This window comes from Carassius gibelio, chromosome A12, assembly GCF_023724105.1.
Source record: "Carassius gibelio isolate Cgi1373 ecotype wild population from Czech Republic chromosome A12, carGib1.2-hapl.c, whole genome shotgun sequence".
In the NCBI taxonomy this organism is placed as follows: domain Eukaryota; kingdom Metazoa; phylum Chordata; class Actinopteri; order Cypriniformes; family Cyprinidae; genus Carassius; species Carassius gibelio.
In genome coordinates, this window is record NC_068382.1 from 10,941,144 (window position 1) to 10,969,023 (window position 27,880).

The following is a 27,880-nucleotide window of genomic DNA, read 5'->3' on the forward strand; positions in this document are numbered from 1 at the left end:
CCAAAACCTGGCGGGATGCCGGGGCAAACTGATTTGCGTAGCCAAGCCTGATCGTTCGGATGAGCCAGTGGGATAAAGGGAACTACAGGCATACCCATGGTGGGGCAGCGAGGTGGAACAGACAGACCCGGCATGGGAGGCATAGCGTCCCTTAGCGGGTGCGGAATGCGAGCACTTGTCTGACTCCAAGAGGCAAAGAGGGCATGGGAAGGCAATGTGTTCTCGAGCCGGCTCTACATGGAAACTGGCAAGCAGAGAGGGGAACGAGCGGCAAAGAAAGCACATCATCAACTGTCGTTCGTGCCCTCTTGGGACCGGGAGGTGGGGGAAACAGCTCTCTTAGTGAGGTTTGGGTACCACTGGCCACGGGGCCAGTGGCGGAACAAAAAGAAAACGAGAACAAAGGATTCTCCCCTGGCCCTCCTCTGGGGGAAGGAGTGGTCCTGCTACCATCTCCTGATGAGCTGAAGTCCCCAACTCCGGGTCGCCCGTCTCGGGAACGCCACTTGGCTTGACACTTGGCAGGTTTAGGAGCAGAGACTGGCTGCGCCGCCCTTCTGCGGCCATCTCCTCGCAGCGGCCGGGGTGAAGGCTGCTGCTGTGACCGAGGGGGAGTGGAGGAGACTGCAGGGGAGCTCCCACGGCGACGAGAGGGCTGAGACGGCTGCGCTGGTCAATCCAAGGATCTTGTTTATTACTCTCATGGGTTTACATCTGCTGGCCAGCATTGTATCTTGATTACTTGCCCCAAATTTGACAATCTCTTCTCTGAATTGAAATTGTCAATAATTGTTTTAGTGGTGTTAATGTTGAAAGCTGTTCTGTGAAAGAGTTGGTTGGTTGGTTATCTTGCTTCTGACTCTGGCACTAGGAAAGGTTTATGACCTCCTGTTGCCTTCCTGAGAAATTTGGCTCATGTTTCAACCACAGTCCTGATCGACTCTTAATTTGTCTTATATGGGTCAGATACGCTACATCTCCCCCTTTCGATCGGCGAGGTGTTTAGCTGAAGACATCGTCGATCGCTGGAGAAACAAATGTGTTGCGGGACAACTAAGTGTTGTATCAGTGATTGTGAACCACTAGTGAAGTGTGATGATGACTGTGTTGGTTTTGGGGTGTCTAAGTAGACTAGAGATGCGAAGACTTTGTCACTCTAATGAGGAAGAGGAAAAGAGAGAAAGAGGTGAAAAACAAATTCAATGACAAACAAAAATGTATGTTTTTCAAATGAGGAAAATTAATTTTTCCCAATTAAATGTTATCAAAAAGGTAAACAATATTATTAAATCTCTTGTCTTGGACAAAAGAATACAATAATAATGCTGATATCTCTTTCCTTAGTCTGACAGGATTAACATCATACACCTTACAGTTGGACCGCTCACCAGGGAGGCTGCAAAGGTGACAGATGTTCAACACGTATCTCTATTAAATTGATCTCAACGTTGGATGAGATGCTAAAACCTGGACTGCATTTCCAAATGTAGGGAGATTAGGAAGAACAAAGGACAGGTTGATTACAATCAAATTCATACGGATGATTTTTGTTCTTTGACAAGATTGCGTATTTTATTCACTTTACAATTGATTGATGGTTCTTACCTGTCCCTACAAATGTTAAAAGTCAAGAGGAAAGGAAAGAGAGGAGGGAGAGTGTAAGTCTCAGGAGTGGTTATCTCAACTACGAGGAGAGCATTGTTTTAGTTGCTGCACAACTAATCAAACAAAATAAACTTTAAGTGAAAGAGAGTTGCCTTTCTAATATATTTGAACTCGTAGTGAGGGATAACAATGTCTCCTTTTAGGGCTCAGGTGTGTCGTTCCCAAGCTAGGACACAGAGTAAAGAAATGGTAAGAAAAGGTAAAAATTAAAAAGCAGTAAATGGGCAAAATAAGCAAAAATGAAATTAAATAGAGGAATTCAATAAATAAAACAATAGTGGTTAAGTGTATAACCAAAACAGGAATATATAAAATATATTCAGATGGGTAATAAATAAATTAGGTAGAATAGGTTTAATTAAACTTTAAAAATTCAAGGCTTATTCATTCCTAAAATAATTAGGCCCCAAAGAGAATACTAGAAATAATCATCATATGAAATGACGTGAGAGGAAAATTTGGAATGAATCAAAATAAATGTAATGTTTCAATTAAATTTGAATTTGACACAATAATTGTGAGTCAGTATTTTCCTTTCTAGTAAAATGAAAAAAAAGTGGTTCAGTGAGAAAAGAGAGCAACAAGTGTTAGTTGAGATGTTTAAAGGGTTAAATCACTTCAGCGTTGCCCAAACAGACACTATTGAACCACTGGATGACAATGCTAATGGCTAACCTTTGAGGCTAGTGGCTTTAACATATACTTCAATGTAAATACAGCAACTGTTTCGTTAGCTTTGCAACACTGTGGAGTTTGTTTACACTAGCATCGATGCGCTGCGATGCGCAGTTTAAAGTTGCTCCAGAAGTACTTTAAGATTTCCGTGTCACGGTAACTGTGGCAACCAAATCAAACTCTAGTGGACTAGCAAATTAATTGTTGCATAATTGCAAATACAGATAAGCATGTTATATGAAATGTCGGCTCATTTCAGCACTGTACAAATAACAACACCGCTTTTAGTTGGTTTTGTGATGTGGCACTTAAACTCTCAGTTCGTATAGAGTTAATTTTATCTTGATCTGATTCTCCGTGCCAGTTTCTCTGGACACAAACAACAGGGTTTTTTTTTTGCTGTTGGTACACGGTTGAAATTTACTTAATCAAGCTTTTAAAATGCTCCCATTCAAGTTACTCTCGGACACACGCAGTGTTACGCAAGATTGCATTCACTTTGTGAATGGACACAGACAGGCAAACATTATTCTCTAATGTTTAACTTAGGGGAGTCAAATATCAAATTTGATTCGGCATTGGAACATGCACTGGCAATCAAACTATGAATACTGAGGCTTTGAAAAATAGATTGAGGAACAAGATCAAACTATTCTTTATTCACTGATTTATTTCCCTTTTGAATCACTAAAGTTTAGCTCCGTTCAGCGAACAGTGACTGAGATAGTATAGCTTTTGAGAGGCACTGGAACACGCAGTGAAATCAAATCAGCCATTAAACAAGGCATTACAAAAATGAGGAACATGCTCAATTTCTACCTTATTGTACGATCTCAGATGTTTACTTTTAAGTTCACTTACTGCTGTTAACAATGGAGAGGTGGACTCGACATACAGTTTCCTCGGTGTCCATTCAAGCGGACGCATGCTGCTTACGTCACGGGTCACACACATTAGCCGTGTTTCCACTATCGAGCTAGGACCAGGCGTGCTAGTGCGTGCCAGGGCCAGTCGCGTTTCCACAGTCACTTCCGGGGCTTGATCGTGCCTCGCCGGGGCTTCCTCGGGGCCAACGGCCAGGTTTTTTTCAGGACTCGACTGAATAATCAGGCTATTTTCATAAGCGTTAAAAATAAATAAATTAATAAAATAGTAATAAGTGTATTTAGATTAATTTTGAGTCATGATAAATTAAATCAATTCTATAGTTAAAACATCGATGCTTTTGAATTTGAATATATAACAAAGCATGCAAACAAACGGCCGCTTTTATTATGTTTGTTTTGTGATCGCGCATGTTCCAGTGGCTTATTTCTTAGTTTTCTGATAACTTCTCTTTGTTGGTGAAATAATGAGGTTGCATGACGTTGTTCTGAGAGGCGTGTAAAGGGCGTGTTTTAGTGACGTGCAGCGGTGCTTCAAGCTCCTCTGTGGAAACCCTGCGCTATTCTGGCCTTGTGCTACTGGCCCGGGGCTATGAGCCCCGCCCGGCCCGCTTTAAGCCCTGGCTCGCACTGGCCCGACAGTGGAAATGCGGCTATTAGTGTTTTCATTCGAACCTATCGCTGTTTTCTTTTCTCCTCTCTCTCGCTCCAGTTTTCCACAAGTTCATCAAACAACCGCAGTAAGAATATTTCATCAAGCACGGTGAGTAATGGCTTCTCCTGCTATTGTTATTTGCACCTCTTGCCACATGTACAGTTTATATATCTCTGTCGCAGATGAGGGATTCTCATGTGATAAATGCAGGGAAATAGTTAGGCTGACAGAGAAGATTTCAGAATTAGAGACACGCATCCAATATTTAATTGAGGACAGTAAGAATGTTTAGTCTCTAGATACCAAATTACTAGATACTCTTTGGATACGTCTAGCTCAGGGATTCCTGTACATTGTCCACTTCTGGCAACAGAGCCCCTGCAGCAGGGCAACTGGGTGACAGTGAGGCAGCGTAGTCATGGGTCAAAACACAGCTCTTCTGTTCCGATCAAAACATTAAACAGGTTCTCCCCACTCAGTGATGCACCCACTGAGAAACCTGATGAAAGTGCTCTAGTTATTGGTGATTCTATTGTATGAAACGTGAATATAGAGACACCAGCCACCATAGTCAAATGTTTACCGGGAGCCAGAGCGCCTGAAATCTTTGCAAATTTAAAAGTGCTGGCTAATGCTAAACGTAAATACAGTAAGATTGTTATTCATGCTGGAGCTAATGATGTTCGACTTCGCCAGTTGGAGATCACTAAAAATAACAGTTAAGAGGTGTGTGAACTTGCAAGCACGATGTCAGACACTGTAATATGCTCTGGTCCCCTCCCTGCTTACCGTGGTGACGCGATGCACAGCAGATTGTCATCACTCAATGGCTGGATGTCTAAGTGGTGCCCAAAGAATAACATAGGTTTCATAGACACTTGGACAAGCTTTTGGGGCGGACATGACCTGTTGAAAAGAGATGGTCTTCATCCCTCCTGGGGTCGCGCCACTCTTCTCTCTAGAAATATGGCAAATAGTCTTAGTCTTTATACTTGACTAACTGGGGCCCAGGTCAGGAAGCAGACAGACTGGCTAAATCGACCGTCTGCTAGCTGCCTCACCTCACAGAGGTCAGCTAATTCTCAGCACATAGAGACTCTTTCACCTAGATATCACACTATAGAGACTGTGTCTGTTCCCCAAACTAGAAAATACAAAAAATGTCCAAACCAAGTTAAGATTAACAATTTAATTGAGGTTCAACAAATAAAAAACAGATGCAATATGGATAAACAAATGATAAAGCTTGGCTTATGAATATCAGATCCCTTTCTACGAAAACACTTTTTGTAAATAATATGATCACTGATCATAATATAGATGTGCTCTGTTTGACAGAACCTGGCTAAAACCTGATGATTACATTATTTTAAATGAGTCCACCCCCCCAAGATTACTATTATAAACCTGAGCCGCATCTAAAAGGCAAAGGGGGAGGTGTTGCTTGAATTTGTAACAACGTTTTCAGGATTTCTCAGAGGGCAGGCTTCAAGTATAACTCGTTTGAAGTAATGGTGCTTCATATAACATTATCCAGAGAAACAAATGTTAATGATAAATCCCCTGTTATGTTTGTACTGGCTACTGTATACAGGCCACCAGGGCACCATACAGACTTTATTAAAGAGTTTGGTTATTTTACATCCGAGTTAGTTCTGGCTGCAGATAAAGTTTTAATAGTTGGTGATTTTAATATCCATGTTGATAATGAAAAAGATGCATTGGGATCAGCATTTATAGACATTCTGAACTATATTGGGGTTAGACAACACGTTTCAGGACCTACTCATTGTCGAAATCATACTCTAGATTTAATACTGTCACATGGAATTGATGTTGATAGTGTTGAAATTATGCAGCTAAGTGATGATATCTCAGATCATTATTTAGTTTTGTGCAAACTTCATATAGCCAAAATTGTAAATTCTACTTCTTGTTACAAGTATGGAAGAACCATCACTTCTACCACAAATTACTGCTTTTTAATTTATCTTCCTGATGTATCAAAATTCATTAGCATATCCAAAACCTCAGAACAACTTGATGATGTAACAGAAACTATGGACTCTCTCTTTTTGCACCCTAGAGAGAGCAGCCCGAAAAATGGAGCGCAGCTGCAAAACTAGAGGTATTTCGTATTGCTTGGCGGAAAAGTAACCTATCCTACAGAAAAGCATTAAAAACTGCTAGATTCGATTACTTTTCTTCTCTTTTAGAAGAAAATAAACATAACCCCAGGTATTTATTCAATATAGTGGCTAAATTAACGAAAAATAAAGCCTCGACAAGTGTTGACATTTCCCAACACGACAGCAGTTATGACTTTATGAACTATTTTACTTCTAAAATTGATACTATTAGAGAGAAAATTGCAACCATTCAGCCGTCAGCTACAGTATCGCATCAGACAGTGCACTATAGACCCCCTGAGGAACAGTTCCACTCATTCTCTACTATAGGAGAGGAAGAATTGTATAAAATGTTAAATCATCTAAACCAACAACATGTATGTTAGACCCTATACCATCTAAGCTCCTAAAAGAGGTGCTTACAGAAGTCATCATCTTCTGACTATTATTAATTCCTCATTGTCATTAGGATAAGTACCCAAAACCTTCAAACTGGCTGTTATTAAGCCTCTCATCAAAAAACCACTTGACCCCAAAGGAATAGTTAATTATAGACCAATCTCGAATCTCCCTTTTCTGTCCAAGATACTAGAAAAGGAGGTATCCTCACAATTATATTCCTTCTTAGAGAAAAATGGTATATGTGAGGATTTCCAGTCTGGATTTAGACCGTATCATAGTACTGAGACTGCTCTCCTTAGAGTTACAAATGATCTGTTTTTTTTTAATCATCTGATCGTGGGTGTTATCTCTCTATCAGTTTTATTGGATCTTAGTGCTGGGTTTGACACAATTGACCACAACATTCTTTTGCATAGACTTGAACAGTTTGTTGGCATTAATGGAAGTGCATTAGCATGGTTTAAATCGTACTTATATGACCGCCATCAGTTCGTAGCAGTGAATGAAGATGTATCATATCGATCACAAGTGCAGTATGGAGTACCTCAAGGCTCAGTACTAGGGCCACTACTCTTCAAGGTTTATATGTTACCCTTGGGAGATATTATCAGGAAACATGGTGTTAGCTTTCACTGTTATGCTGATGGTACTCAGCTCTATATTTCTTCACGGCCCGGTGAATCACACCAATTTGAAAAACTAAAGAAATGCATAGTCGATATAAAAAACTGGATGACGAGTAATTTCTTACTGCTAGATTCTGAGAAAACAGAGGTGTTAATTTTAGGACCTAAAAGCTCTGCTTGTAATTACATAGAACACTGTCTAAGACTTGATGATTGCTCTGTCAATTCTTCGTCATCAGTTAGGTACTTACGGGTGCTATTTGATTGCAATCTTTCCTTAGAAAGCCACGTTTCTAGCATTTGTAAAACTGCATTTTTCCTTCTCAAAAATATATCTAAATTATGGCCTATGCTCTCAATGTCAAATGCAGAAATGCTAATCCATGCATTTATGACCTCAAGGTTAGATTATTGTAATGCTTTATTGGGTGGTTGTTCTGCATGCTTAGTAAACAAACTACAGCTAGAACCAGGAAGTATGACCATATTAGCCCGGTCCTGTCAACACTAGATTCTAGATTCTAAATCTAGATTAAAGACCCATCTCTTTAACCTGGCTTACACATAACATACTTATATGCTTTTAATATCAAAATCTGTTAAATAATTTTTAGGCTGTATTAATTAGGTAAACCGGAACTGGGAACACTTCCCATAACACCCTATGTACTTGCTACATCATTAGAAGAATGGCATCTACGCTAATATTTGTGTGTTTCTCTCTTATTCCGAGGTCACCGTAGCCACAAGATCCAGTCTGTATCCAGATCAGATGGTCACTGCGGTCACCCGGATCCAGTACGTATCCAGACCAGATGGTGGATCAGCACCTATAAAGGACCTCTACTACCCTGAAAGACAGCTGAGACCAGGACAACTAGAGGCCCAGATATAGATCCCCTGTAAAAACCTTGTCTCAGAGGACCACCAGGACAAGACCACAGGAAAAAGATGATTCTCCTGCACAATCTGACTGACTGCAGCCTGGAATTGAACTAGGCTTGAATTGGTTTCGTCTGGTTAGAGGAGAACTGGCCCCCCAACTGAGCCTGGTTTCTCCCAAGGTTTTACATTACATTTACATTTAATCATTTAGCAAATGCTTTTATCCAAAGCGACTTACAAATGAGAACAATAGAAGCAGTCAGGTCAACAAGAGAACAACAACAGTATACAAGTGCCATGACAAGTCTCAGTTAGTCTAGTATAGAACTTTTTTTATAAATGGAAAGACAAGAAAAGGAAAAGTGCTAGTATTAGTTGGTTACGTGCTGTCGAAAAAGATGAGTCTTTAGATGTTTCTTGAAAATGAGTAAAGAATCAGCTGTACGAATTGAGATTGGGAGGTCATTCCACCAGCTGGGCACAGTCCAGGAAAAGGTCCGTGAGAGTGATTTTGAACTTCTTTGGGATTGCACCACGAGCCGCTGTTCACTTGCAGAGCGCAAACATCTGGAGGGCCCATAAGATTTAACCAGTGAGTTTAGGTATGTCGGTGCCGTGCCAGTGGTCGTCTTGTAGGCTAGCATCAGTACCGTGAACTTGATGCGAGCGGCTACTGGTAGCCAGTGTAACCTGATGAGGAGAGGAGTAACGTGAGCTTTTTTTGGCTCATTGAAAACAACCCTTGCTGCTGCATTCTGGATCAATTGCAGAGGCTTGACAGTACATGCAGGAAGGCCCGCCAGGAGAGCAGTACAATAGTCCAGTCTGGAGAGAACAAGAGCTTGGACAAGAAGTTGGGTGGCTTGCTCTGACAGGAAGTGTCTAATCTTCCTAATGTTGTATAAGGCAAACCTGCAGGACTGGGTCATTGTAGCAATGTGGTCTGTGAAGCTTAACTGATGATCCATCACAACTCCTAGGTTTCTGGTTGTCCTCGAAGGAGTAATGATTGACAAACCCAGCTGTATAGAGAAGTTGTGATGAAGCAATGGGTGAGCTGGAATCACCAGGAGTTCTGTCTTCATAAGGTTAAGCTGAAGGTGATGGTCATTCATCCAGCTAGAAATGCCACTCAGGCAGGCTGAAATGCGAGCAGCTAACGTCGGGTCATCTGGATGGAATGAGAAGTAGAGTTGAGTGTCATCAGTGTAGCAGTGGTAAGAAAAGCCATGCTTCTGAATGACAGATCCTAATGATGTCATGTAGATGGAGAAGAGAAGTGGTCCAAGTACTGAGCCTTGAGGAACCCCAGTAGCAAGGTGTTGTGACTTAGAAACATCACCCCTCCATGACACACTGAAGGATCTGTCAGAGAGGTAGGACTTGATCCACAGGAGTGCGGTTCCAGAGATGCCCATCTTTCTGAGGGTGGACAGGAGAATCTGGTGATTAACAGTGTCAAAAGCAGCAGACAGGTCCAGTAAGATGAGTACTTAGGATTTTGAAGCTGCTCTTACTAGTCGCAGGGCTTCAGTAACCGAGAGCAGAGCAGTCTCAGTTGAGTGGCCACTTTTGAAGCCAAATTGGTTGCTGTCCAAGAGGTTGTTCTGTACAAGGAACATAGAAAGCTGGTTGAACACAGCTCGTCCAAATATCTTTGCAAAGAATGGAAGAAGGGAGTTTTCAAGAAGCGCTGGATTTAGAGATGGTTTCTTGAGCAGTGGGCTTACCCGAGCCTGCTTGAATGCTGAGGGAAATGTTCCAGAGTGAAGAGAGGAGTTGATAATGTGAGTAAGCGAAGGGATGACTGAAGAAGAGATCACTTGAATGAGGTAAGTGGGGATCGGATCAAGTGGACAAGTAGTAGGATGATTGGACAGAAGTTTGGAAACATCCATCTCTGAGAGTGGGGAGAAGGAGGAGAAAAAGTGTGCGTCAGTCATTGTGAAGTTGTCCTCAGTCTGCGGTGTGGAGAATTGGTCACTGATGGTTCTTGTCTTATTTGTGAAGAAAACTGCAAAATCGTCCGCTGTAAGAGTTGATAAGGTGGTGGCGGCGGATTAAGAAGAGAAGAGAAAGTCTTGAAGAGTGTCCGAGCGTCACAACAGCTGTTAATTTTGTTGTGGTAGTAGGATGTTTTGGCCATGAAGATATTTGCAGAGAAGGAAGAGAGGAGAAACTGATACACACTGAGGTCGGTAGAGTTTCTTGATTTCTGCCATTTCCTCTCTACAGCCCTGAGTTTAGAGCGATGTTCACGGAGAACCTCGGACAGCCATGGGGCAGATGGTGCGGTGCTGGCTGGTCTAGACAACACTGGGCAAAAATTTTCCAAGCAAGATGTTAAAGTGGAGCAAACAGTGTCCGTAGCACTGTTCGTGTCCAGAGCTGAAAACTGAGAGAGTGCAGGAAGCGAGTATGAAACCACAGAAGGTAGGCGAGATGGAGAGAGTGAGAGTAGGTTCCGTCGAAAGGTGACCTGCGTTGGATGGTGAGCCGCTTCAGGAGTAAGTGCTAGGTTAGCAGTAATGAGGAAGTGGTCTGAGGTGTGCAGTGGAGCAACTGAAGAGGTGTCCACAGAGCAACATCATGTGTAGATGAGGTCCAGTTGGTTGCCTGATTTGTGAGTCGCTGGAGTAGACACTTGCTTGAGATCAAATGAGACGAGCAGAGTTTTGAAGTCAGCAGCCTGGGGTTTATCTAGGTGGAAGCTGAAGTCACCAAGCAGTACCAGAGGATTACCATCATCAGGAAAGTTTGATAGCAGCACATCCAACTCCTCCAAGAAGTTTCCCAGTTGACCTGGGGGAAGATAAATGACCATAAAGTGGATTTTTAACAGGGTGGGTTACAGTAATGGCATGTGATTCAAATGAACCATTACCTGTAGGTGATGGCTTAAGATCAAACTTCCATTCTTTTGATATAAGGAGACTAGAACCTCCACCCCTCCCAGTGGTATGAGGAGTGTGGGAACAAGTGAAATTAGTGGAGAGGGCTACAGGGGTGGCAGTGTCTTCAGGTTTGATCCAAGTGTCAGTCAGTGCCATGAGGTTGAAACCGGAATGAGTAGCAATAGATGAAATGAATAGTCTGCTTTGTTAACTGCAGACTGGCAGTTCCAGAGACCAACTGGAATAGAGAGCGTAGTAGAAGTAGAGGTTAGAGGGACAGGCCGTAGGTTTGTCAGACAGGCCTTCCTGCGAAGTACATAGCGTGCATAGAGTGTTAGTAGTGATAGTAGAGATCTGAAAGCACATAGTGACTACAAGTGTAAGAGATATTTGAGAACAAGGTATACAAAAAGTAAAGAAAGAGGAGAAAAGCAATACTTAAGTGCCCTTAAGTGTCCTTGCTCGGTGGAGTCGCGCAGTTAGAGTCGATGGTCTTTACCCTCGTTGGTCTTCACACAAGGAGGATTCACACAAGGGCTGCCACGGCCGCTGCCGCGGTGAAACCTAACGCATTTGTATTTGCCTGGTTACCTGTGATTGAAGTCAGCTGGCCATGCCCCACTATTTAGCAGATCAAAACTGGGCCGTCAAGATAGGCAAACGCAAAACCAAGCGCCACTTTCAGCACGTATTTACCAGGGTAAGACACACACAATTTAAACCAAACACTTTTCTAGAAATGACGATCACACAGAAGTCTAATGAGAAAACAAGACAAAACACTCACAAGCTGCTGTCCTTCTCTGTTGCTGGCTGTTTCTTCTCCATGCTGGCTGTTTTTTTCTCCATTCTGTCACCAATGGAGTTTCGGTTCCTTGCCGCTGTTGCCTCTGGCTTGCTTAGTTGGAGTCACTTCATCTACAGCGATATCGTTGACTTGATTGCAAATAAATCCACAGACACTATTTAACTGAACAGAGATGGCATCACTGAATTCAATGATGAACTGCCTTTAACTATCATTTTGCATTATTGACACACTGTTTTCCTAATGAATGTTGTTCAGTTGCTTTGATGCAATGTATTTTGTTTAAAGAGCTATATAAATAAAGGTGACTTGACTTGACTTGACACACGTCTCTACTAAGCTTCTTTCATCCACAACAAAATAAAATTTAATTTAGATTAAGACAATTTAGATTAAACTGCCCACATCATTCTCCACCATAACAATGTAAGGGAAACAGGTCAATTTAGCTCAAAGTGAATAATTTAAGATTTTAAAGGGAATTTGAACAGAATCACTGTTTCACAGCTGATCACTGAGACACCCTGCGATTCACTAAACGAGCCGTTTAACATCAAATCTGCACTGGATATTAACATCCAAAGTATAGTGAGAACACTATAAATTAGCACAGTAACAAGATCGGCAGTTTAAGACATTAACTTGTAAGCACAAAACACAAGACACTTCTCTTTTCAATATGAATAAGGCTTTATTATATAAATCTAAGACATATAAACTAATCTAACACAAGCACACGCACTCAGACATTCATACAAATTGCAGGAAGATAGAAAGTTAGGGAAGAATGAGTTTAAGAGAATGAAAATGTGAAGTCTCAAGTTTACAGCAATACGTGAAATTGCATAGACATGAACAGCCATCAATCACTTAATTAACCCTCGCATTGAGTTCCTCAATGAAGTTAAAATTATATTAGATACACCAGTACAATGTCTGGAGGTACTACTTGCGTCTCCTGTGTAAAGGGGGTTCCCTTTGTAGTCGTTGAAAGGGGGTTTCCCAATGTTGCTGATTGGCTGGAAGTTCAGAGGTCAATGAAGTGATGTCTTGGGAAGCCTGTAGTTGGGCGTTGACTGACAACTCAGAGTTGTGTGGGCTAGTTGAAGTTGAACGGGCATTCGAGGTCAGACTCAGAGAAACAGCATTACAAAACTTAACTCAGAACACGAAACTCTCAAACGGAAAAGAAAAGAAACTAAAGTAAAAGGACAGAAGTACAGTTTGACGAGACTAGGTGGTGTTTCTTTTCATCGTGGCTAAGTAGCAGCCGGCGTGCAGACCGAAGCACGCTGGAACCTCCGCTCAAAGAATGCTAGTGATGACTAAAAGCATGGCTAAAAGCAAAAGCTAAAAGCAGGTATGACTAATAGCAGAAGCAAAGCTAAAAGCTTAAATCCAAATTTTTATGGCGTCCTGAGTATTTAAACTGGCCTGTTGGCCACACCTCAAATGTTGTCTTGACCAATCAGATATCGTCTTTGCTGGGGGTATCATAAATCATATGTTATCTTATCAAGCATGTTGTCCGAATTTTCCCGCTCTTGCAAGGTATAATTTTGGACATGATTCCTATAACAAGAATATGATACATTTGACAACTGATGATCAGATATATTTCAAGCAAGTAGATTCAAACGCATACATACTAAACATGAATATGAATCCTTAAGCTATCCAATAGTTATTAAAAGACACACAATAAGTGATTATAACATGATAGTCAAATGTGTGGGTTACATACAAATGAATATGGAGTTAAGCGTTGGACTGATAGTCAATCCAAGGATCTTGTTTATTACTCTCATGGGTTTACATGTGCTGGCCGGCGTTGCATCTTGATTACTTGCCCCAAATTTGACAATCTCTTCTCCGAATTGAAATTGTCAATAATTGTTCTAGTGGTGTTAATGGTGAAAGAGTTGGTTGGTTGGTTATTTTGCTTCTGACTCTGGCACTAGGAAAGATTTATGACCTCCTGTTGCCTTCCTGAGGAATTTGGCTCATGTTTCAACCACAGTTCTGATCGAATTTGTCTGATTCGGGTCAGATATGCTACACTGTTAGGGGCCGTTCACATATCGTGCCTAAAAACGCATGGAAAACACTAGGCGCGCCGTTCTTTTCAAAGCGCTCGGGTAGTTGCGCCCCTGAGGCGTCTGCCTTTGCTAAGCAACCATGACGTGCTCTCTCCATGAAGACGCGGAAATTTCAGCAAAGGATAAATGGATTTGCAGCTCTAAAAATCGCTTGCAGTAATTCTGCTACTAAATTTATTTCAAAATGGCAATCCATATACAACTATGGTCAGCTGTTCCTTCATCTTAGCTGAGCTTTCAACGTTGTTATGGGAAAGGATGAAGCTGATTGGTTAGTTCTTGTCACATGACCCGCAGTGCGCTCGCGGCTCTCTGAAAAGTTGAGATGTTTTTAACTCGATGCGGTGCAGACGTGCCTGGAAAAAACGAGCGCGTCGCATCGCGTGAGCGTCGAGACCGCGTCGCTTCCATTATGAGCGCGCATACCACGCGCCTACATTGGAAATAATGAAAATGAGCGTGCAAAAGACGCGATATGTCAACGGCCCCTTAAACAGACACTAATAATCCCTTGAATCACCACGTGAGCTGTTGAAACTGTACATTCCAGAGACATCTGAAGATTCACGCTCCTAACCATTTTGCGTGTCTTAAAATTGATCAATGGGTAACCAAGGCACCAAATTGTCAAGCAGTTCCTGTTTCACTCTGGTTATCTTCTCAAGAGACACAGAAAGCAGTGATAAACTTAATCCAATCAAAAGAAGAATAGAACCCCTCTTGTCCCTCAAGATCCAGGCCTGCAGAAACAACAGATCTAAAGAACAGTGATAACGTGACTCAGTCAATCTCTCTGAGACCATTCAAGTACCACATGTGCAGTGCAACTTTGACCACCTTCAGCATAAATCAATAAACAAGAGAGACAGATTTACAGCTCTACAAGACCAGCACCTCGTGACACTTATGGACCTCTGGAAATTCCTTCATTCTCTCTCTATGCATCCAAGAGGAAATGTGCCCTATTCTTTACAAAGAAACACAATTTATCTAGCCAATATTGGATTTGAACAATGATCTGTGGGATGGACTTAGTCAGCTCACTTAAAACCAAGGTGACCAAAGGAACTCGCTGCTTGAACTGCTGGAATTGCCAAACAGCTGGACCTGAAATGCCTGCACCAACACGCGACTCGCGTTCTTGTCATCCAGAACTCTAAACAATCGGTTGAAGCTTTGTGACCTACAAACCCTCAAAGTCTACAGCTGAGCAAAAAAACTCTCAGAAGAAATTCGAGCATCACCATCTGTAGCTGAGGCAATTGACTTCTGAAGCTTCTCAAATAAACAGGCAAAACCTCCAATCACCAGGAGGCTTTTCCCAAACGTAATCCGAACATCAGATCAGCAACCGATCAGAAGAGCCATGATTCCCTGACATGAAACCCTGCTCAGCCTTTACCAATATACAAGTACTCAAACATAGCTACATCTCTTGCTGAACTGGTCCTAAATTGATCTTAATTAACTAAAGATAATCCAAATCTCTGCTTTTGTAATTTTCTTGGTGTGATTTAAGAACAAATAACTTCCTAGATATCTGTGACTTCATGCAAACTCTGTTAACTCTCATCTTCAATAACTGTATGTGTGTTTTCATTTGTTTTAGATCCATGAAATCTAGATTAGTCAAATAAATTGTTTCATTATAAAAATTATTGTGAATTGTCTAAAAATTTGGAATTTAAAGTTCCCCAGATCTTGCAAACCAAGCTCGTAGCTTATAAAATTATCACTAGCATGTATTAACCCAGTGATCCTCAAATCTGGCTCACAAGATCCTGCAGAGTTTAGCTCTAATCCTAACTAAACACACCTGAGTTTGCTAATCAGGGTCATTAGACAATCACAGGTAGATTTTTTGATTCGGGTTGGAGCTAAACTCTGCAACAAAGTGGATGTATCAAGCCAGATCTGAGGATCACTGCATTAACCCATGGCCAGGGAATAATACAATTATCCAAATTGTTAAGATATACTGATGTTAACGTCTCACTGGATGAGCAGTTGATAAAGTGTAAACTAATTAAATTGTAGTAGCCCAGAGTGCAGTCTGGACGACGGGGTGGGCGACACGTTGGGGCGGAGCGACACGTGTCGCCCCGCCCACCTCGGCGGTTATTTGTTTATGATTAAGATGAGCTTATTGGTGTACAGATGAGAGACGATTTTACAGCTTATTGGTATAGAGAATTATGACGCTGTGAGCAGGATTGGAATGCGGAAGTAGACACTCAGATGAATAAACTTTTAATATAAATGAAAAAGCGAACATAAAAGTTGTGTTTTTGCATTTATTTTTGCGTTTCCACAACATCCGTATAAATACAAAGAGTTTTGGATTACGACGAACAGAATATAAATAAATGGTCTACTCCCTCAACGGCTGTAGACGCTACCTCGGCATTACTCGCTGGATTTTGAAAATGACACGGCAATATAATGCGAAGTATGGTTATGTAGATAGTCATGGAGTACCTTGATTTATATATTCAAATTATATATATATATATATATATATATCGCAGTTTGAAACAAACAACAAGATGTGAAAGAGCCTGATTCAGTACTCGCGGTGTTCTGGAGTTCAGGACTGACGCAGAGAAAGGTGTCTCGAAACGCTAAAAATAAGCGTTTTCAATTGTTTTGATCAAAACACTTGAACAAAAATTTGCTTATTTTTGCTCTAGCGCCGACAAATACATACGCTGCTGTAATGTTAATCCAAGAAAATGAAAATGAAAACTTGACTACTTTGCAGTTTTATCAGTCAAACCAAAAATTATTCAGACACCAGATACATTTTTTGATATATATATATATATATATATATATATATATATATATATATATATATATATATATATATATATATATATATATATATATATATATATATATATATTAGGGGTGTAACGATACGCGTATTCGTATTGAACCGTTCGGTACGACGCTTTCGGTTCGGTACGCGGTACGCATTATGCATACCGAACGGTTCGTTGGACTAATTAATTATATTTGAAAAAAAAAAAGAGAAATATAATGATATGCGTTCAACAAGGTAGCCCAATAACCCAAACGACGTAACAGGCAACGCCCCTGACACTCCCGAAGAAGAAGAAAACACCAACTTATATGTTTATGTTATGTTATGACTCAGTCAGGCGCTCGCTCACTCAGTACGCGCTGAAGGCTCGTTGCAAAATGGCCAATGCGTTTAACAGACTAGAAAAAGAAGATGACTCTCAAACATATTGTTTGAGATGCATGATTCCATCTATGAGCTGCTCGATCAGAGTGGCATGAGAGCCCCTCCTTAGAACATTATTTGTAAATCCATGTTATGGTAAGTGTGCACGTGAAGTCTTTGCACACTTTCTGAAATCCACACTGTGGTAAGTTTGCACACTACACTAGTGCTCTGCATTCTTTCTAAAATCCTATATAGTGAGGGCTTCGCGCGGTTGCTTCATTGCTTCAAAAAAAATAAAAATAAAAAAAAAACACCAGCGTGAATACTTGAAACATGTCAACTCATTTACGCCGACATCACCTTATTGTGTCAGTATCTGGGAAAAGACGAAAAAAAGGAGAAACATGCACGCAACAAACTATGCCTGCAGCATTTAGACACCAGTATTATAGCTTACAGGGAATCCAAAGTGCACCCAAACACCAGACCTGTTGGTTATTTTAGGATCTTATATTTCTGGTCTGTTAAATGCATTAGACATTTTGCAATGAGCCTTCAGCGCGTGCTGAGTGAGCGAGCGCCTTAGAGTCCGTTCACATATCGCTCCTAAAAACGCATGGAAAACGCTAAGCGCGTCTTTCTCCTCCTTTCCAAAGCGCTTGGGCAGAAGCGCTCATGAGGCGTCTGTCTTTGCTAAGCAACAATGACGTGCTCTCTCCATGAGACGCGGAAATTTCAGCAAAGGGTAAATGGATTTGCAGCTCTAAAAATCGCTTGCAGTAGCTCTGCTACTAAATTTATTTCAAAATTGCAATCCATATACAACTATAATCAGCTGTTCCTTCATCTTGGCTGAGCTTTCAACGTTGTTATGGGAAAGGATGAAGCTGATTGGTTGGTTCTTGTCACATGACCCGCGGTGCGCTTGCGGCATTCTGAAAAGTTTAGATGTTTTTGCATTTTGCTGTATCTAAAACGTACCGAACCGAACCGAACCGTGACATCAGTGTATCGTATCGAACCGAACCGTGAATTTTGTGAACCGTTACACCCCTAATATATATATAGCAAAACTGTAATAATGTGAGAAATGTTGAAGGTGTCTGAATAAATGTAAGTTTCATTGTATATTTCATTTTTACATTGAAGACTATACAGTGCTATTTACTATTTAGTTTCTGTACCTTGACACCTACAAACTTGAAAAAACCTTAAACATTGTGTAAATAGCACAAATAAATAAAAATAAACGAACATACAAATTAGACAATTTCAAACAGGGCCCACTGGTACAACCTTTACCAGGCCCCGCTTGTGCAATGTGGAATTAGTTTACAGCTTTTTCAAGCAGTTTGTGATGCATTTTGGAAACAGGAGATGTACATTTCTAATGCACCATCTAGCTTGATAAACCCCTTCTCAAAGACTTTTATTTGGGTAACACACATATTCTGAATGCCGTCGGCAGAATTCGAATGAGCCATTTTAATCTAGATTAATCTAGATTAATTTCAAGATCACAGTGAGATTAATCTAGATAAAAAAAATAATAATCTATGCCCACCTCTAATATATATATATATATATATATATATATATATATATATATATATATATATATATATATATATATATATATATATATGTATGTGTGTGTAACAAATTGTCACCAGTCTCTGAACATCAGCAATAATATACTGAACATCCCCTTAGCCCCTACGAAAATTTACCATGGTTCTGCTACAAAAACTATAGTTAAACTATGGTGTTTTTATAATTACAGCACATGGTTATTAATATGCCAACAAATATTTTTACTACAATAAATCCATGGTTGCTTTTTGAAGGAAGGAACTATACAGGTTCTAAAGAACTTGCCCAAAAAGACTCGTCACTTTCTGTTATTTGTTTTCTGAACTGCACTACTGAAAACCTTATTAATCCTGAATTTATTTAGTTACCCGCTTCTATATAAAAACATAATACATTTAATCACCCATTTAAACACTTTATAAAATCATTGGTAATTGAAATATTACAACAAAATGGCACAACTAAATTAAGAATTCATTATGAGCAATGCATAGCAAATGATGTTACCATCAAATATTAGAAACCTTAAAGAACGATAGACTAATGTAAATGACTGAAACTTGTTGTCATGCACGTGTTTGCCATAGCTTTTTTATTAAAACATTATACACTGCAAAGTTTAACTTTAAATGACATCAATTAATACATCAAAACCAGTTGATCTCAGTTCATTCTCTATTTCCCTTCAATGAACTTAACACACAAATGTGTTTCATGCCGCAAAAACAAAACAAAAAAAAAACAGTCCTTGGAACAAAATCCTGTGTAAACAAAAGCCCAGAAGATTACCACGCCGGCCTCTTCCTTGTACCCTGGTGGGTTAAACTTGAAAAGGGCTCTGCACTGCAAGCATTCCCTGATGCTGTACATCCGTCTGAACTCGTTCCGGGAGACAGGAGGACAATTCTTCCAGTTGGCCACAACTTATAGTGTAAAGACAAAATACAGGAAAGATAATAATAATAATAATAAAAGTTTAACAGCCTCGTACTACAAAATTCAATTGGAGAATGAGCATTAAAGAGGGGGAAATCTTACTGTCTAGCCAGGCAAAGTGTGCCGCTTTCCAAAAAACTTCTTGAGTGAGAACATCCCTAAACCATCTGCAAACCAGAGAAAGTGCCTGAGTGTCAAATATGCAGAGTCACCCGCTGACAAAATAACTTCCCTGAGGATTTCCAGGGGAAGCTTTGAATCAAAAACATACATAGGTTTATTTATACATGTATATAAAAGTTATTAAACATTATATAAACATTGACTACAGACAACCTTGCTTTAAACAAACTCTATAGATTGTTGTCACAACTGCATACTCATTCTTTTATAATACCACTAATAAAATGTTAATATATACAGTACTGTGCAGAAGTATTAGGCATGTTAGTATTTTCACATTGAAAAAAATAGTTTTAAGCCAATTATTTTTATATTTTGCTGTAGTGTGTCAGTAGGATATATTAGTTTACATTTCCACACATTCATTTTGCCATTAATTGTAATAATCCAGTGAGATATTTGTATATATTTGTATGCATGATCCACAAGATCTTTTACATTGAATATAAATATTTCTGTCTTATATGGTGAACAAAATACACATTAGATTGCAAACAGAAGTTATTTAAAAAACTCGCTGCTGTCTGAAAATTAAGCTGAAAATTAAGCTGAAATGTTTTTAAATGTCTTTGATGCTGATGTTAACTGATAGCTATATATGAAATAATCCACGGTGCTGACCAATATAGTACTTGTACATAATCGCAATTTCATATCTGAACAACTATGTAGCAGTAATAACAAAAATACCTCTGCATGTACACACAATGTAATTATTAGCTCTTAAAGCTGCAGTAGGTAACTTTTTTAAATATATATTTTTTACATATTTGTTAAACCTATCAATATGTCCTGACAGTAGAATATGAGACAGATAATCTGTGAAAAAAAATCAAGCTCCTCTGGCTCCTCCCAGTGGTCCTATTGCCATTTGCAGTTACGAACACAAACTTTGTTTGTGTTCAAAATGTAGAAAAATGTATATAAAAAGCGAGTACACCATGAATCCATTTTCCAAACCGTGTTTTTAGCTTGTCCTGAATCACTAGGGTGCACCTATAATAAGTGTTTATATTCAGACTATTTTAGATTGCTTCGGGGATACCGCGGCGGAGTAACCCAGTACCTTTGTGATTCTTCATAGACATAAACAGAGAGAAGTAGTTCCGGCTATGATGTTCTTCCGCAAGACGCAAGCAGTTCTGTTTATTAACCGCTAGAGCGTCAAAAGTTCCCTACCGCAGCTTTAATGAATGTATGTGCACAAATAACCTGCTTTGCTGGACTCTGCCTGAAGACAATGTCTTTTGAATGGTGAAGTTCCTCCCCTCAGTGGTTGAGCTGTAAAAGAACAAATGTCAAGAGGTAGGTATATTGCTAGATATAGTACAGAGTAATGTTTCATGTAGCAACATTCAAACAGCTACATACATTTGCGGAGTGAAGCTGTCCAGGAGAACAGAATACCACCACCTCCTGATCATGTCATCCTGAAAAATAATAATAATAATATACACACAATAATCATGCATGTCTGTTCAAATAACTTGACAAATGTAATGGAATACCTCTGTAAAAATCAAACCTAAGAACTAAAGCCATGTACATAGTGTACTGTTACAATCCACAAAGAACAATAAAAGAGCAATTTATAACAATTATTAACAATAATTATTCAAATTGAACGTACCATGGATAAATAAATGATCAAACATCGCATTTAATATTATAAGATATTTACACAACAACTTTTACTCACCTCATGCAATCAAAGTGGAATAGCATTATTACTATGCTGCTGTAGTTGCCACCGTTCTGTTTGTTTCAACGCAAACTGCCCCCTGCTGGCTCGGAGCAAAATGTCAAAGGCGGGGAAAACAAATATGTGTCGCCCCGCCCCATCGTCCAGACTGCACTCTGGGGTTACTCATCAAATTTGGAATCAGTTCAATCAGGTTGATTTTGAATCTTCAATTCCCTCTTAAAAGAGTTAATTTCTTACAAACACGTAAACTCAGTTCTAAAGCTACACAGGACATGGCAAGCAGTGATGTACAACGAATCTGTTATGTACTGTGTTCATGTTTTGATGTGTACTGCTTACACAAATCTAGCAAATACATTCTTTATAAGCTTTCCATTGAAAGAACAATGATCTGACGTCGATGATTGAGGCTTAGATTTTTAAAATAAATTTGTCCCGTTTCATGTAATCTATTCATAAAGATTGAAGAGTGCAAACAAGGAGAGTTCAGTGTGCCCACGTCCTGGTGCACTTTAACAGTCTCATGTTGTTCTCACATATCAAGCACACTTTTAATGGTACGTATTTTTTTAATGGTATTATTTCCCATTTAATATGTTATAGTTATTTCCCATTTCATTTCTCTCGTTTTGTCTTTTAAATGCAAAAACACATTCTCTGTGAATATAATAGCCACCTAGGACTTAGCTCACGTGAATGAAGCGCCATCTACAGGTATTTCCCTAAACAACCACAGGTAAGATTTTCTAACATAGAATGAAGCTTATTACATCACGAATATGATTATTTTTGCTAATTATTTTATTTCAGTTAGTTTTTCAGTCACTGTTGTTAGTTTTGTTTAGTTTTAGTTTTTCATTTATATTGAAATTTTTATTTCATTTCAGTTTACAGAAATGTTTGGTGTTGTTGTTTTGACCAATAGTTTTAGTTTAAGTTTCAGTTTTGGTTTACAAAAATAACCTTGGTCAGAAGAGGATTTACTCTATGACTTCTGGAACCACCTCTTTCAGGAGCCAAGATGGAATAGGGTCTAACATTCTTTCTTGTTGGTTTAGTTGATTTAACAATTTATACAATTCTTTCTCTTCTATAGTAGAGAATTAGTGGAATTGTTCCTCAGTGGATCTGTAGGGCACTATCTGATGTGATATATAGCTGACAGATACATTGCAATTTTATCTCTAATAGTATCGATCTTGGAAGTAAAGAAGTTCATAAAGTGTTTACTGCTGTGCTGATAGGAAATGTCAACACCTGTTGATGCTTTATTTTTCTCTTTATTTTTCCATTAATTTAGCCACTGTATTGAATACATTCCTGGGGTTATGTTTGTTTACTTCCAAAAGAGACGACGAATAATCATATCTAGCAGTTTTTTATTATTTTCTGTAGGATAGGGTACTTTCTCGCCAAGCAATACAAATTACCTCAATTTTTTTTTTCTTCAGCTGCTATTTCTTCAATTTTCCGGGCTGCTCTCTTTAGGGTGCAAGTGTACTCATTATACCACGATGTCAGACTGTTTCCCTAATCTTCCCTTACGAAAATTAACCATGGTTTTACCACAAATAAAACCAAAAAACCATGGTTACTGTAGTTAAACCATGGTAACCACAAATTAACCATGGTTTTGCTATATTAACCATAGTTTAACCATGGTATTTGTAGTAAATCTGTGGTTTTACAAATGGCAGTCAATACGCCAAAAAACCATGGGTTACTACAGTTTTACTATAATAAAACCATGGTTATTTTTCGTAAGGGTTCCTTAAGCGTAAAGGAGCAAACTTATCTAAAATGCTAGAAAAGAGAGAGTCCATTTTGGATATGCTGAGGGCCTGAGATAAATCAGAAATATTACTTACAAAATGATCTTTTGTGGTACAAATTATGGTTCTACCATATTTATAACAAGGATTAGAAGATTAGATTTACAGTTTTAGCTATATGAAGTTTGCACAAGACTAGATAATGATCTGAGTTATTATCGCTTGGCTGCATAATTTCAGCACCATCATCTATGTGTATTTATGCATTGATATGAAAGAAAACAGTGCATCCTTGTGGCGCAGCTGAGACAAAAGAGCATAAGCTGCCTGCGTCAGCTCATATTCTTCAAAATGGGGTACTTGATGTGGGTAGAGATAGAGAAGTCTTTATTTTAGTTTTCCTCTTGTACAAAAAGTATTCTCGTCACTTCATAACGTTACATTAGAACGTCTGATGGCAGATGGACTATTCTGACTATGTTTTTCATACTTTTCTGGACGGTGTATTTTACTTTTACTTTTAGGCAATGTTACAGTCACAAACCTTCCAGTTTTCATCCAGAATATCTTAAATTGTGTTTCAAAAACGAATTAAGCTTTTACATGTTTGGAACAACATGGGGGTAAGTGATTAATGACATGTGGAGTATCCCTTTAAGACACGAGCCACAGGTAATGCCTTTGTGACAAACTGATGTAGTTTTATTCCCTAGAATGTTATCAACATTATAACTTTGTAATGTGCGTCAAAGCTTCACAAACAAAAGCAAAAGCTCTTGTTTTGCCAATCCATTCTAGATGCACGGAGTTAAAAAATAAGATATTTCTTCTTTGATGACTGAATATAACAAACAGTAAAAGAAACAAAGAAAATATTCTGAACATCCTGTAATGAAATGCAGTCATGGCCTTGAAGTGCTAACTGACTGAGAATAATTCATGCAGGTAGAATGTCAAGAGCAAAACAAACCTCAGGGAAAAAAACAGCTCATGTTCCACATCAAAACAAGTCTTGAACCACATTCTTCAACAGACAATGCAAAACATTTCAAGTATCTAATCAATATTGTCTCCAAAGCATAGGCGACACTACGGAGGGGACAGCAGATGCTTCAGCACCCCCAAGAAAGACCAAAACACCTCCAAACATTTTTTCCTGGAAGCTATTGTATGCAGTCTATATTGTTATTAATACATAAATAAGTATTTTAAAATGACAAATCAAATAAAAACATTTTTCTCACGTGTGTGCGTAGCTGATATGTGGCGTGATGCATCACGTTAAGTAGCTGCACGGTTGCATTTTACAATAATGTATTAGCATTTCATTAAAAAAATAAATAGAGCAGTTCCTTTTGAAGAGTAAGTGATCTCATAATAATATAAGTTAAATAATATAAGCAATCTCATATAATTTCGTTCCAAGTGAAAATGAGAACATAAATGTACCTCTGCCTGAGGATGAAGATATCAGTTCAAATGTTTATTTTTCTGACATGGAGGAGTCCGTAGACATTTGCTGCTGATGCAGAGACGGCAGCTAGTACAACTTCAAGTTCCATTCAAATTAGCAACACAAGGTCAAGTGTTAAGAGGCCTATGGATTTGAGCCAAAAACCAGATGAAGGACCAAGACACCCTATTCCTAAATACCCAGCCCAGATGTTTGGAAACCAGCAAAAAAAAACTTCCAGTCTATACATAATTCTGATGGTTACGACTTACAGCAAATTCAGTACCTCAATTTTTTTTAGCTTGATTAATTTTAAACATTTTGAGTACAAATTCTGGTTACCTCTTGAGCTAGTTTAAAACATGCAACCACAATTATGAGAAATACTACTGACTTAACAAGTTGTCCAGAAGACCATCATCAACACCCTCCACAAGGAGGGTAAGCCAAAGAAGGTAATTGCTGAAAGGGCTGGCTGTTCACAGAGTGCTGTATCGAAATAAATTCATAGAAAGTTGACTGGAAGGAAAAAGTGTGGTAGGAAATGGTGCACAAGCAACAGGGCTGACCACAGCTTTGGGAAGATTGTAACGAAAAGCTGATTCAAGACCTCGGAAGAGCTTCATAAGGCGTGGACTGAAGCCGGAGTCAGCACACTCAGACATCTTCTGGAAAAGGAAAAGTCAAATCAAGTCATCTTTATTTATATAGCGCTTTAAACAAAACGGATTGTGTCAAATCAAACTGAACAAAATTAATTAGAAAAAAAAGTGTGTCAGTAATGCAAAATTACAGTTAAAGGCAGTTCATCATTGAATTCAGTGATGTCATCATCCAGCTCAGTTCAGTTTAAATAGTATCTGTGCAATCAAGTCAACGATATCGCTGTAAATGAAGTGTCCCCAACTAAGCAAGGCAGAGGCGACAGTGGCAAGGAACCAAAACTCCATCTGTGACAGAATGGAGAAAAAAACTTGGGAGCAACCAGGCTCAGTCAGGGGGCCAGTTCTTCTATTGGCCAGGCGAAATTAGAAGTTCATTTCCAGACTGCAGCAAAGTCAGATTCTGCAGAAGAATCATATTTTTCCTGTGGTCTTGTCCCGGAGGATGTCTTAGACAAGGTCTTTACAGGGCATCTGTATCTGGGGCTCATCTAGTTGTCCTGGTCTCCGCTGTGTTTCAAGGCTGTAGAGGTCCTTTCTAGGTGCTGATCCACCATCTGGGGCTGGATATGTACTGGATCCAGGTGACTGCAGTGATCATCTGACCTGGATACAGACTTTCTATTAACGCGGATACGTGTTTTGTGTTATCTTCTCCTGATAAAACCGAAAATAACTTCAATAAAACTTTCAGTTTTGATTTTACAGATAAGTGCAACACCTCAATCGAATCGTTAAAGGGTCTACTTTTATTTGTATCCACACATAATAACAACAAAACTTGTTGCGGTCTGCGGTGATCTTCACTTAGAAATACCTCGTTAAAATGAACTAGAACTCAGCAAATACTCAACAAACAGGCAGGTGAGATATATCTATAGAAAGCTTGTCATGTCTATTTTTAAAATACGCAAGTGAAAACAAATATTTTGTGATTAAGTAATCCATACGAAAACTATGCAATGTCCCGTCTTTCACGCCTCCCTTCATTATACCTAATGCGACCATGGTCTTGTGCTGAATGCGCTGATATTATAATAAACGATGTGTAGTTCGTAACATGTAAATGCCCCCATAACAGCAAAAAAAGAAGGGAGGCTGCTGTTCAAGTTTTTATTTTTTTTATTTTACACTTCGCTTCACGCTGAGAGGAATAAGACATAATTCACCCCAAGAAGATGTGCAGAGGATTACCTCAGGATTTGAGTTTTGGATTTCCTCTAAAAAAAGAATCAAGCACTTGAACCAGCAGAGATTATACACATGAGTAAGTCTTTTTGTATTAGTTTTCACACAACATTTTCACATTTTACTAGTTAGACTTTTTCCAAACTATAATTCCTGACTAAATGTATAATCAAGTGAAACATTATAAAGTTTCATTCACATCATCTAAATGTTCTACTGTACTACTAGTATCAGTGATCATCCAAATAATATTAATTATGTAGTTGATCATTTAGATTATTTGAGAGCACATAAACAATATACACTTTGGAAATGCTAGTTATGTTCATTTATATATTTCAACAATACACAATACCAGGCAATACCAGTTCGTGATATTGCAGTGATATTGTTCAGTATTTTTACTATTCAAAATAACTGCTTTCTATATGAATATATTTTAGAGTGTAATTTATTCCTGTGATAAAAGCAAAAATTTTCAGCAACCAGTCTTACTCCAAGTGTAACAATATACACTATAACATTCAAAAGCTTGGAGTAATTAAAACTTTTATTTAGCACACAAGTGATGATAAAGGATTACTAGGAACACCATACTAATACTGTGTTTGACCCCATTTCGCCTTCAGAACTGCCTTAATTCTACGTGGCATTGATTCAAAAAGGTGCTAAAAGCGTTCTTTAGAAATGTTGGCCCATATTGGTAGGATAGCATCTTGCAGTTGATGGAGATTTGTGGGATGCACATCCAGGGCACGAAGCTCCCGTTGCACCACATCCCAAAGATGCTCTATTGGGTTGAGATCTGGTGACTGTGGGGGCCATTTTAGCACAGTGAACTCATTGTAATGTTCAAGAAAACAATTTGAAATGATTCGAGCTTTGTGAAATGGTGCATTATCCTGCTGGAAGTAGCCATCAGAGGATGGGTACATGGTGGTCATAAAGAGATGGACATGGTCAGAAACAATGCTCAGGTTGGCTGTGGAGTTTAAACAATGCCCAGTGGGCAATAAGGGGCCTAAAGTGTGCCAAGAAAACATCCCCCACACCATTACACCACCAACACCAGCAGCCTGCAGAGTGGTAACAAGGCATGATGTTCTCATTCTGCTTATGCCAAATTCTGACTCTACCATCTTAATGTCTACATTTTTTCCAGTCTTTAACTGTCCAATTTTGGTGAGCTCGTGCAAATTGTAGACTCTTTTTCCTATTTGTAGTGGAGATGAGTGGTACCCGGTGGGGTCTTCTGCTGTTGTAGCCCATCCGCCTCAAGGTTGTGCATGTTGTGGCTTCACAAATGCTTTGCTGCATACCTCGGTTGTAACAAGTGGTTATTTCAGTCAAAGTTGCTCTTCTATCAGCTTGAATCAGTCGGCCCATTCTCCTCTGACCTCTAACATCAATAAGGCATTTTCGCCCACAGGACTGCCGCATACTGGATGTTTTTTCCCTTTTCACATCATTCTT

The 27,880-nt window shown here is 39.2% G+C and overlaps 1 protein-coding gene across 1 annotated transcript in view; it reads right to left on the reverse strand.

Moving 5' to 3' along the window:
• Window positions 1-7,991: 7,991 nt before the first annotated feature.
• LOC128025636 (uncharacterized) overlaps window positions 7,992-27,880 on the reverse strand; it is a 37,480-nt gene continuing 17,591 nt past the window's right edge. The window contains exons 3-4 of the mRNA XM_052612130.1: window positions 9,279-9,393; window positions 7,992-9,077 (exon numbers count right to left, since the gene is read on the reverse strand). Coding sequence (XP_052468090.1) covers window positions 8,293-9,077; window positions 9,279-9,393 — 900 coding nt within the window. The 3' untranslated portion in view covers window positions 7,992-8,292. The remainder of the gene's footprint in view (window positions 9,078-9,278; window positions 9,394-27,880) is intronic.